Source organism: Atta colombica, unplaced genomic scaffold (assembly GCF_001594045.1).
Source record: "Atta colombica isolate Treedump-2 unplaced genomic scaffold, Acol1.0 scaffold149, whole genome shotgun sequence".
In the NCBI taxonomy this organism is placed as follows: domain Eukaryota; kingdom Metazoa; phylum Arthropoda; class Insecta; order Hymenoptera; family Formicidae; genus Atta; species Atta colombica.
The window spans coordinates 340,238-353,802 of NW_017259238.1; the positions used below are offsets into that span (position 1 = coordinate 340,238).

The following is a 13,565-nucleotide window of genomic DNA, read 5'->3' on the forward strand; positions in this document are numbered from 1 at the left end:
CCATACTTTAATTTATTAAAAATTTAAATCTACATAAAATTTATTATTTTTTTATTATTTTTATTATTTTTTATTATTTTTATTTATAAGTAATTACACACACTGAGGCATATAATAGCATAAAATAATAATTTTCAAACATTAGAAATTAAAAGAAAAATATTTTTAAGATATTTCTTTAGTAATATTTTTATTCGTTCATGTCTGAATCGTTCTGACCTTCACAAAAGTATAATTTATGGATTAAATTACGTCTAAAAGAATTTTATTCTTAGACAATTATGTCAATTATTGCGAATCATGTTTCTCTTTGATGTTCATAATTCTTAAGAATAAGAAAAAAGTGAATAAGAAAAAAAGATTTTTGAGATTTGTTAGCATAAAATTTTATATTTTCGATATCTTTAACATTTAAAATAACTCAGATTAATTGTAATCACGTAAATGTATCACGATCCACATGTAGATATGGCTTGTAGAGTTTTTTTAACAAGCTAGCCTGCACACGTTGAAACTGTTAATGAAAAGAGCGTAGCATCGTAAAATAGGATATTGATGTTTTCAGAACCTTTAAAGAGAAACATCATTATTTATATATTAAGACTAAAGATGCAAAGAAACTTGAGAAACTATTAAATAATAAAGTTATATTTACTACGCCGAAACTTTCAATGGATAGAGTCGCTACTTTGCCAGCAGTTATTCTGCATGGTGATATGGTTCTACTCATGATTAACAGTAAAAGTTTTTTGCATCTTTCCGAGGTGTAATACCAATTTGCTCTGCAACTATGATTCAAATCATGATTAATAAATAGCAGTAAAACTGCTAAGTTTATGTTCACAGTTCTTGCAGCTTTTCGATTTTTGGAATTTTGATGTTTCAAAAAGATAACGAGAGCTCTTGAATGAGCCCAAAACGATTTCATTTCTTACATCGATTCATATGGAATGACGCTGTAATCCAACAAAAATTGAGCTTGCCAAAATTGAAAGAAAAGATGGGTGAGTTGAGCAACGTAAATAGCGAGGGGTGCTACTATATCTTTCGCGTCATTTAGATTCATCAGTACCTGAAACATACATTTCCTTTTGTATCATTTCTGTATTATTATATGAAGAGTTTTCAATGATTCAAGAGAAACATCCAGATCAGAAAACATAAATACTATTATTAATACTCATTAGATAAAAAATTATCTTTTCTGCAATAATTCTCATTGTAAAATATAATATAAAGAAATCGGAATGTACCTGAATACCGCATATACTGCCACCGATCATATTCAAACTAACGCTAACCAAGAATATATTGGCAAACGTGGAATCGATTAGTTCTGCGAATCTATAGCGAAATTTGAATGTAGTTACAAACAATAGAACGTAAAATACACAATTTTATTAAAATTAATAAAATTAACACGTACTTTATTACATGCAGATGCTTGCGTAAACAACTGAGAGCTTTATTGTAATCATTGTCATTCATCTTGTGGGGCTTCAGATTAAAATTCTCATTAATATTCTCGCCAATATGTTCCAGCATGTGTCTGGAAGCCACTAAAATGATAATATTCTTGGCAAATTATATTTTTAGATCGACTTTATTTAAATTGATATTAAGAAGGACCGAAACAATCAGGGAACCGATCATAAAGATTGGTTCTTAAAAGTTTAAACTCAATCAATACATGACAAGATATTCACTTATTTTTACTGGTTATTATTACTAGGTTGCTGATGCGCTAAAAGCATTGTGTATATTGCAATGACGTTTAAAAAAATGAAGTTGATGAGTAAATTTTTATTATTTCCTTTCATGGCGGAATTAGACAAAGTTATATTCTCGAAGATACGCAATAGTAAAATAGCATGCATTTTACATCTAAATGCAGTTGACATGAATAAAAAAATTTTAGAAAAATAAAAGTAGCACTAGCATTTTGAAGCAATTTTTGATCATACTGCCATATTATGCATCTTGTTCGCCGTAATCTCCTTTGTTTTATCAGTTCTTAGAATTACCTATCGTAATTTCTTTGTAATCATAAAAATGACATGTTCTATATTTTTTTTATGTTAATTAATCATTATTGTAATAAAGAATTTTGAATATAATCTCTCTTAGAAAAATAGTGAATACAAACTGTCTTACTAAAAATGAAGCTTTTTGACTCATATTATTCGATTTATTTTATAAGAAATCTTTCGATGGTGGAATTCGAATTTAGTGCTTTCGAATTTACTAAAAAATATTTGTCATGATTGTCACAGGAAAGAAAAGTTAAATTTTGTCGGATAGTGTTATTATTTTACTTACGTTAATACTATAATTACTATTATTTCTCACATATGAACTGATATTAAAATAAATCTGCGTTTTTCAAGTTTTATCCATGTGAAATATGTTACCAACCCTATGTTACTAACAACGTATATCACGTATATTAAGTACGAGATTAATTGTCACATTTTTGCAGCTTTATTTAAAATTAAATTAAATTAAAAACTTATTTATATGATGATGTATTCAAGTAATCTTTTTTAAAAATACTCAAGAGATGTAAATATATAAGCATTATAACGTATATAATGTTTAAAAATTTTACATCTATTTTTTTCTATAAATAATTATTCAAAAATTGACAACCGGTTTTGATCTTTTCTATATCAAAATGTTTTTTGTAATGTCGGTCATGATGTTTGTTTCCTAATATCAGTTTTTAAAATATTCTTTTTAATATTTTTACCCGACAACCGAGAACATCCCGCAGGCATGTTGAATCAAAGCGAAGTAGAAAGTATCAGCAGCAACTGTGGCGGTCACATGAGAGTATACAGTTAGATAACAATGAATCATTATTGGATAGAAGTACTGATCTATTCTGTAGCCGTATTCCACGCGGAAAGGTAGTTTCGTTGCGTCCAATCTAGTCGAGTTTGATGTATCCTCTATCATTATTAACACAATTGACTTGAACATGTAGAGCAATCCCGTCGAAATCATAAAGACTGGAAAAGTGATATATGAGTAATACAAAGAGCGCCACTAAAAGATTTTATCAAGTTACTGGAAAAGAGTTTTCTAACAATTTTCTAGCAATTTTTTTATATACTTTTTTTCCAAGAGAATATTTTACCAAAATGAAACTTAATCTATCTTCTTTTTGACATACCTGCATAAAATATCGTCAGATATTGACCATGTATAGCATGTCGTTGCAGAATAGCCTTTTCACTATCCGTTTTTAATGATAACCAATCGTCCTCTATCGTTTTAAAACAGGCCTCTATCTACAAACACAATCACACCCATCTTTTTTACCAATAACAATTATATTTGTTATTGGTCAATAAGAATTAGACTACCTGACATTAATTGCATTAATAAAATTTGCATATATAATCACATTATTTACTTTCTTACTGTTTGCCATCAAGCTCGCTAATTTAAAGCTGAATATTATTGTGATTAATATCGTTGGCATACATTCGAATAGATCATCGAGATCCCTCAAAGCGAGGTGGACATACAATAGCTATATTAGAAAATATCGATATAGATGTTGTAAAACATTGATAAGATAATGATTAATGTATTCTTTCTAAAAGATCGAAAATCTGAGCCTCAAGATATTTTTGTTTAGCAAGAAATATATTTTTATGAAAGAAGCTGGTTAATAATTGAGTACTATCGAACGCTACAAAGTGCGTTGCAAATTTTATATAAAAAAATATATATCGATAGATTTTATATAAAAAATTTGATATAAAGAAAATAAAAAGTTTTTTGAGATTCATGTCATTATTCTTTTCTTAAGTAAAGTAAATTATGTACCATGGGTATAAGAATGATCGAACAGATCGTAAACGTTGGTACAAAATGCAGATATCTATTGCGAATTGGATGATACGGCCATAATCCTGCTAACGTCATGTATAATCTAGGAATTGTATAATACCGACTTTGCAAAATGTCCTTTCGCTCGATCATTCTTAGAAATACTAGGAATACGAACTATATCAACGACACTTGCTTTATTTTGCGTACGATCGCCACCAAGCGAAGCGCTGGGACATTAACAATTCCTTGTGTTGCGAATAAATGTCCGTCATTATGCCATCAATTATTTGCACGCACTGAAACCCTTTTCATCATAGCTTTTCGTTGTCGATCGACTCATTTACGCGGGAATAATGTAAATGAATCGTAATTTTGTCGCCTGAGCAATTTGAGAATTCAATGTGTTCTATGTAAGTATTGTATACGTTAGTGTTAGCTATATGTTCGCGAAATGAAGTTATTATCCTAAAATAAATGAATATCAAATTAAAAATAGCAAGTATATGCGAAAATGTAAAGTGTTATTAATCCTCCGCGAACTAAGTGGAAAATCAACATGGATCATATATCTTATACCCCATGTTATACTTCGTTATAAATATAATTTAGTATGATGACAACGTACTTTCCAGTTGCTCAAAATCGGCGATATGTGCGCGACTTTTTAAGAAGTTATAAAAATTTATCTTGTTGGGATGTCACATCATAATCCCCATTTGGAACGGAAGATTAATATGGAAAAATGGGACATAATTCAATTGGATTAAAAAAAATTTTTTTTTTCAATAAAATTATAATGCTCAAAAGTGTAGTTTACTCGAAAATAGAAAAATATACTTACATTTTTTCCTGTACAGTCTAAAACTCCCTCGATTTATAATAAAACTTGAAGGCATGAATTGACGTGTCGACAAATTTGATCGATAAAATGCCAGTGGAAATAGAACAGAATCTGCTAACAAAATATCGAAGGGACTGTAGAAACCGAGCAAAATCTGTCATTTCATAACCAGCTAAATATGTTTCATTTCAATGAAATGACAATTTAAATTTGGTTTCTGCTGCAATCTGTCAGATTATCAACAGGATTATCAACAAGAACTATTGGCAGATTACGAGCTTAATGGAAATATAATTTCAATCTTCTGCAATATTATGCTCCAACTATTATGCTCTATTGTTGGTAAATGTTAGTACATTCCTAAGATATTATTTGTATGAATGTGCAAAATTCAAAATCAAGAGAGAGGTTCAAAAGGATACATTATACTTATCTGAATGAGAAGTCATAACATTGAACAAGATGATGACACGATAAAAACTTATAGTGTCACTAAAGATAATTGTACAATACGAATATCCACGAATTTGTAGGTTAATATTACATTTAAATATTATATTTAACTTCAATAGTGTCTCTTTTTTTCAGATTGTGTAGATGAGATTTCCAATGAATTTTATGGCTTTGATGTCTTTCTAATAAGTATGCTTTTGCATTAAAATAATTATTTTATCTGCATCTTTATATAGTAAATAAAAATATTAATTAATTAAATAAATTTCATTATTTAATGCTAGTGTATTTATACAAATGTATTGATATGTAATACATTTATCGAGTTTATTATCAGAATTTCCTGTATAATTCTTATGTAAATGTTAATGAAAAAAAGAATAATTAAGATTAAAAAAATAAATGAAATAATGGATAAGAAAAGCTAATTAAAAATTCCAACCAATTAATATAAACGTATAAATACAAAGTAATTGAATTATCACAATTGTCACAAATTATTTCACAAATAAATTATTGGATTGTCCGGAAAGTTCGTGTCGACTAACTTATATAATTTAATAAATATATATACAAAATATATAATAAATATATAAAATTTAAATTTTCTGCGTTTCAATTTTCCTTCAACATCGGCACGAACTTTCCGGACAACTCAATATATAAGCAGTCCATTTTTTAAATTCTCGTAATTCTTTAAATTTTATTAGAAAAAAGATATGATAAGAGATATAGCGTGATTAAGTAAGACACAATTAATCGTATAATTTGAGAATAACTTGGTTTTTTGTCAAAGTCTTAAATTGAACTATCGCAAAGAAAAGTGCTAATCGTCTGTTCGCTCAAATCGATATCGCCTCGAGCTCCCGCTGCTCGAACGACAATTTCAAATGACTACTTGAACGAATAACTGACAATGTATCATTACGAACATTGAACGTGTCAAACTTGATTACATCCCGTATGCATCCTATACATAAGTATATGTCTTCTTCAGTTTACTCACCAATTTCTTACTATGGTGGCAAGTTTACCATGCAGTCGGTCATATTGCATTACTATCGCATTAACAAAATCTTCATGTCGCAGATTGGCACCTGGCCTTATCAGAGCAAGACAAAGAGGATATTGATACCCAGCACAATAGTGTTAATCTCTATCAGCATTCTTATAGCAGAGGTAATTATGTATTCGATCTCGCAACTATTATATTTATGAAGCTATGCACATACATTTTCGGATTCGATCCGCATTTTTTTGAAAAAAATTAAGTGTAGTAAAAAGAAATCCATTATTTTTCCATTCAATTTCATGCAAAAATAATGGATTTCTTTTTACTACACCTAATATATAGAGCGCTTCAGAATCAATTGCGCCAATTGAACCAATTTGGATCTCCGATTTGCTGATTTCTTGGCTAATATCTGATTTTTAAATAGTGATAGCTATTCATCATCACTTGAATATATTACAATGTTACAGTTATCTCAATATTACGACTTCTTTGACATGTCTTACAGTGATACTTCATTCACTCAGATCATATGCATGTTCGATACTTGGGGTAATGTTGATATCGCAGTCGAGTGCATGATTTCGATGATAATTCTTCTCGGCAGTCTCTCAAAATTGACCTTATTCTTAATATTAAGAAGGTATAAATAAATTCCTTTTATAGATCATATTTACACGTGTAATTGCATTTCATATTGTACTTAATCTTTGTATCATAAAAACTTTAGATGCGACACTTGTTTTCTTTAATTGAATACCACTGGCAGGTGTTTACCAATTCCACGGACATCAAGATCATGCAAGATTACGTTACGTTTGGTAGAAAAGTGATAATATTTTATTCAAGTAAGAAACCTTAATTTCCTAGATTTCTTCCGCTTGACCATGATTAAACATAATGAATCGTAAATTTAATCATTTCGAAAACAGCACGTATGCTACTATTATTATATCAGCTATATCAATTGAAAAACAATAAGATGAAGAAGATGAGATAAACAGTAAAGATGTTGTTCGCAGTTTATATTTACATGTCGATGGTACTGTTCATGATAATTCCGATGTCGCCGCAGATCATGGACATTGTAATGCCTCTCAACGACACTCGTCCGCGAAAGTTATTAATCAAGGTCGAGTATCGTGTAGATCGGGAGAAATATTACTATCCCATCTTATTGCATTCTTACGCGGCGATTGTACTGATCGTATCGATCATAGTATGCACCGACACTACATACATATCATACATGGAGCATGGCTGCAGTTTATTCGCAGTCATTGGGTAAACATAACTTTTTAATATTTTATGGTACCATAGTGTAGATTCTCGAATAAATTTTGGATACCATATTTGTTGGACATTAATATTTGTTCAGGTATCGATTAGAGCATGTTATTTTAAAAGGACATATTGAAACAAATTACTTCGCGAAAAGCAAAGAAAGAACGTGTTAAGATGTAGAAGTCGAAGACTTCTTCATCTTGCTTCAAAGAGAAGGCGATTTTTTATGAATTTATCATGCTTGAAAAAACTTGCTTGCAATTAAATTTGTACTTCCTGAATATTAGCGCGTCATTGTGACTGACTAAAAATTGGGATATTAAATTATTTGGATCTTAGCTATAAGAGTGATTTATTGCTTATTCATTATCATATTATATCAACTTATAATTAGACTTACGAATTATTTTCATTGTCAGGTATGTTTGTATATTAGAATCTTTCTTCATGTTATCGACAGGTGTTCAATTGTTATGTAACATAGTTGGCATAAGTCTTATAAGAATTCAAATAAGTACCAGGTGTACAAGTATGAAATGACGATTTTTTCCCCAAAAAAAAACACATTAAATTCGGAAGAATGATAAAAAGAGATTTATTCAAAGTATGCTCCATTGCTAGTTATACATTTTTTCCATCTTTCGGGCAATTTGTGGATATCACACCACAGTAAAAATCTTCCCCTTTTGTCGTGAACCATTCATCGAGCTATTTTTTCACATCTTCGTACGAATCAAAGCACTGCTCAGCAAGTGTGTGACCCATCGATGCAAACAAGTGGTAATCGGAAGGAGCCAAGTCTGGTGAGTAAGCTGCATGGGATAGAACTTCCCAGCTGAGTACTTCCAACGTATCCCGAACTGATTTTGCCATATATAATGAAGCATTGTCATGGAGAAAAATGACCTCGTGTTGCCTCTTTTGATATTCTGGTCGTTTTTTAAGCAGCGAACGGTTCAAATCGATCAATTGTTGTTGATAGCGTTTAGTATTAACCGTTTCGCCAGACTTCAATAGCTCATAATAGACCACACCCTTCTGGTCCCACCAAACACAGAGCATCGTCTTCCTGCCAAAGCGATTCGGTCTTGCGGTCGATGTAACGCCTAGGTCTACTCATGATTTTTTGCGCTTGGGATTCTAAAAAAAAATCCACTTTTTATCCCCAGTAACGATACGATGCAAGAATGACTTTCTTCTGTATCGTTTCGAGCAAAATTTCACATGTGTTTTTGCGCCTCTCCATCTGTCTCTCGTTCAATTCACCCATCTATCGACTTTCTGAATCTCTTGTAGGCGATTGGAAACAGCTTGTTGACTAACGCTCAATTACTCTGCGAATTATTTTTGTGTTTGTGAATCATCTTCATCCAGCAATGCTTGCAATTCCACGTCTTCGTACTTTTTAGGCGGTTTTCCGTGTTCCTTGTCTACACATCGAAATCTCCAATTTTGAAACGTTGAAACCATCGTTCACACGTTTTTTGCGATGGAGCATGTTCACCATAAGCTTCTCCAAGTAATCGGTATGATTCCGCAGCAGTTTTCTTCAAATGAAAACAAAAAATTAATGTTGTCCGCGAATGCTCCTTATTTGGTACAAATTTCGTCATATTAAACACAGCAACACAATACTATGCAAATATTTTTCAATCAAATTACTTTGCGCGTTTGATACTTGTTGATGGTATAATAAAATGGCGTATAATGTTAAATCTTTGTACTTCACACTGCATTGGTGCGCCATCTGTTTCTCAAATTGTCATTTCATACTTGTACACTTGGTACATAGCAGAATAGATAATTATATATGTTAAGACAAAATTTGTTAATTGTTAGCATTTATCTAGATAATTCCATTTATGTAGGTAACTAATAACTTCGATAGTATATAGAGAATATTATTAGATACATTATTATTAGATAGATTACCTTGTGTATTTAACATCGTTTTTCCATCTTTTATGCATGATCCTGCCAGGACAGAGACTGATGGACCACAGCTTAGATGTGTTCAATAGCATGTAAAAATACTATACATTTCCGATAAAATAGAGAGAAAATATCGTCGTACTGGATATTCTGATGCAATCATTACTACATTATTAAATGGACATTGAACAATTACATATTAAATACAATACCACAATATCATTAACGCATAATTTTCCGCGATATATATAATAATACATAATAACTCTCACATCTTGAATTTGATCTTGTTACTTTTTGTATCTTAAAATATTGTATATTATACAATATAATTACAAGAGAATATAATCATAATTCTATTGTTGAAAAATAATTTAATAATTAATTAATTCAATTATTTTAATAACTGATTTTATTAATATATTAGTAATTAATTAATTAAATTCTCAGTCCAAAAGAAGATGTCTTAGTTGTAGCATTGGTACACATTTTCGTTAAAAACTAATAAAATGCTGCGGATATTGCTTTACAGGAGTATTATGCCGTGCACATTGACTGCCGGTAAACTATATGTGATGTCAATGACCAATTATAATTCGGTAAGCATCATTACAAACTATATGATTTGTCTTTATAGATGATATGTATATATAAAATATGTGTGTGTTAAGTTATTGTACTGAAAGAATGATATTCTTATTTTAAAGTAGTGCAGACTGCTATGTCTTACTTTGCGACATTCTCTTCTCTGAAATAGCGAGTTTTCTGTAATTAAATATTTTTTGTAGTTCCATTTTGAAAATTAATAAATTCTTAAGTATTTAAAGTTATATGTACGCATTGCGTTTTGAAAAATATATTTTATAATACTCGTAATTGAGGCATTAATCACTGAAGAGTCAATACATTTCTTTCGAAATAAATTCATTGAAAATATTATGAAAAATTTTTACATGCGTAATATTTAGATTTAAAATAATTTTAAAATTCAAAAGAACTGATATAAACAGTAAGAGAAGCGACTAATAAATTTTTGACTTTATTTGCAGTATTGTACCTTAAATTTATGTTTTTATGGAAAAAAATAGCACATAATCTCTTAGAATTAGTTTTCTTCCTTGAATTCGTTTGAAGAAGAAATTTTATTTTTTTTGTTTATAGTATTATATATTACATGTATTCTTGTTATACAGGAAAAGAATATTTTTGCCTGGGAATCGCTTCGCGTAAAAATTGTAAAATATACTTTAAAGCAGAAAATTTCTGTTATGATGGAAATGAGATATCATATATGTTATTTCTTAAATTTCGTTTATAACTTTTTAACGAGTGACGTCCGACAGTTAAAATTTTTTCAAAGTCATCCAGGGTCATGACCTTGACAACACATATGTCAATGTCAAAGTCATTGGAGAAGGGGAAGCTTTCTTTCTCCCTAAACTATATATTTATCGAAATTTATATTTTTAATCATTCAATTTCATAAAGTACAACTTGCCAAGACGCGACAGGTGCACGTATATTATCTGTTGACAATTTCTACGAATACAACTTTCAAGGGAACGCAATTAAATGTCCTCTTTTGATTTTAATAAGTTTCTTTTGATTTAATAAGAATATATTAAAATATAGACAAAAATGAGAAATAAATTTGTTGTCAATATTATAAAGTACTCTTGAAATCATTCAAATTTTATTTAAAACATTTTTTCATATCTTTGAAGGTTCAAATAATATTCATTGAGGAAGAAAAAAATCAATTTTTTTAAGAAGAATTTCACGCTCTCTATATACAAGAAAACACTTTAAAAAATACATGTCCCTTATTTTTATCTATAAATATATTTTCATTATAAACCAGAAATCCGATAAAATGTTCATCAATAATTTAAATTTCAATTTATATTCCGCTACATTTAGCTCAAATCGCCTACTGCTTATTTGACAATGAAACTATTTTTCTCTTTGTGAGGAAATGATATTTTCATCTTATAACTTACCTCGTAAATAATTTATTATTTCTACGTACAAACTTACCTCGTAAATAATTTATTATTTCTACGTACAAGGTGACTAAAGTTCTATTGCAAATTATAATGTAGTATGCAAGTAGTAATTTAAACGACATTGATTTAGAAAGAAAAAACCGATTTTTTTTCAAAATAGAGTTCTATCTCAAAAAGTACTTATTACAAAAAGTACGTATTTTTCATTCTTATCTATATTTTAACATATGTAGTACGCAACATTCTCGACATTGATCGATTTAATATATACGAGTGTCTTCCACGACTTATATACATTTGACAATCCCAAATTATCGAATTGACAATCTGGTATTATCATAATTATATTGATTATCCATGTCACTTTCCCCTCCATACAAAATCCCTCTGTACAAAACAAGGGGAGCTGAGTCGCGATGGTATTGCAAAGTAAACCATGTACGATATGAATCCGGAAATGGAAAAGTATTATGCTATCAATAAACTATTTTTGTCAGCAATCGGTGTTTGGCCATATCAGCGAAGGGTGTTGAAAGTGTTCTTACCGTGTCTCTTTTCAACGATACATTATGCTGGCTTCATAACTCAGGTAACATGTATTCGTATTAATTTCAAATATATATAATAGTGCAAATTTTTTAAGTGAATTTAATTCTGCTTATATTAAAAAAAGTATTTGTCACTTGTACTTTAATATTGCCTACATCATTATTGATTTTTAGGTGCTTCTAGTATACGATACTTGGGGTAATATGGATGTTATCGTTGAAGCCATAATTGTCATTACTTGTATTTTTGGTGCTAATACAAAGTTGATTAATATCATTGTGAATAATCACAAAGTAAGTATTATAATAAATCAATATCGGTAATACGAGATCCCACCGCGAGTTTATGCATCTATCGCGTATGTAGATGAAATGTAAAAAAAATCGAAGTTCGTATCGAGAGCTAAATCGTAGGATACCTAAAAAAAGTGAAGCGAAGTCAGAGAAATGTCATTAATTATAACGTTTTTGATTTAAAAATTTTGAAAAAAATGACCCATTGCATATGTTCCCAGCAAACACAAATATATCTCAAATATTCCCAAATATCCCATAATTCATACATAATCTTAATTTTTTGGATCGTAACAGTGATGATCAAAAGTTACATGAATTGGAGAATATTCTTAAATTTGTCATCCCATTTTACCTATAGTAGTTACATAACAGTGATATGATTTAAATACGAAACGGCGACATATAACAATATTGAGAAATGCATATATAACATTTACGCAATGCAAAATTTGTTACTGTGACATCACAAACGAGTTGTTTTTTATTTGTTATTGACATCAATTCAATTTTTTTGATTTGAAAAAGTTACAGTTTAATATTATTAATATTTGAAGAGATTACATGGAAACGAAATAATACGCTGGTATTTATTCACTTAGTTAGAAAATGATCTATCGATGTTAAATAGTTATTCTTTATATTTTTGTATTTACAAAGGAAAAATCTACACGATAATCGTATATATTATTATCTACTTTCCCTAAAAATAATTAACTGATAGAAGCAAACTATATAGAATCTAATCTAACCTATCTTTTGGACTTTATTTGCTAACGATACTGATTATTTTGATTATTTGTTGTCCCTTAATGTTTATATAACAAAGTCATTTCTTTCAAAGTACAAAACAAATATAATGAAATACTCAAACACTGAAAAAGTGACGTATAATTTATGAAATTATGTTACATCGTAGTGATTTTTTAGGAAACTCTCAATAATTCATAATTTTAGTAATATAATTGTTGCAGACTACAGTATATATTTTTGCAGATGTAACTAAAACATGTATTATTTACATCTTTTTCCATTATGACTTAGTGAGGTAAATGTATTTTGTTATGTCTCATTCATATAATGGTATATGGATGTAACTTAATTATGTTTAATTTACATAATTATGTAACTAAATATAACATGTATGTAGCATGCAGCTATATATATAATAAAGCATATAAGAAAATTATCATATTTATATCAGGATATCTTGTTATGCCATAAAATTGTCTTATTATTATAAAATAGAGACATCTGAATAATGACAAAAAGTTATATAACAGTGTCATATTTGTTGGGTTTATAAAAGGGTTACCGTTAGGAAGATATGTAGGTTACGAAAATGGTAGGGT

At 29.3% G+C, this 13,565-nt stretch overlaps 1 protein-coding gene across 1 annotated transcript; it reads right to left on the bottom strand.

The window, feature by feature from the left end:
- Window positions 1-517: 517 nt before the first annotated feature.
- On the bottom strand, window positions 518-3,006 carry LOC108685220 (odorant receptor 13a-like). Its single transcript, XM_018189905.1, has 6 exons — window positions 2,750-3,006; window positions 1,427-1,549; window positions 1,254-1,344; window positions 936-1,072; window positions 656-788; window positions 518-568 (listed from the first exon to the last, which is right to left on the bottom strand). The coding sequence occupies exons 1-6, from the start codon at window positions 3,004-3,006 to the stop codon at window positions 518-520; spliced, it is 792 nt and encodes a 263-aa protein (XP_018045394.1).
- Window positions 3,007-13,565: the final 10,559 nt, after the last annotated feature.

What these genes read in the sequence shown, in the direction of transcription:
- LOC108685220 (XM_018189905.1), bottom strand. Translation starts at nt 3,006, where the DNA reads ATGATTTCGACGGGATTGCTCTACATGTTCAAGTCAATTGTGTTAATA. An exon ending in GGGATGTTCTCGGTTGTCGG is followed by an intron (nt 1,550 to 2,749) that starts GTAAAAATATTA and finishes AGTGGCTTCCAG; the next exon opens with ACACATGCTGGAACATATTG. An exon ending in CCATTGAAAGTTTCGGCGTA is followed by an intron (nt 569 to 655) that starts GTAAATATAACT and finishes TTCTCTTTAAAG; the next exon opens with GTTCTGAAAACATCAATATC.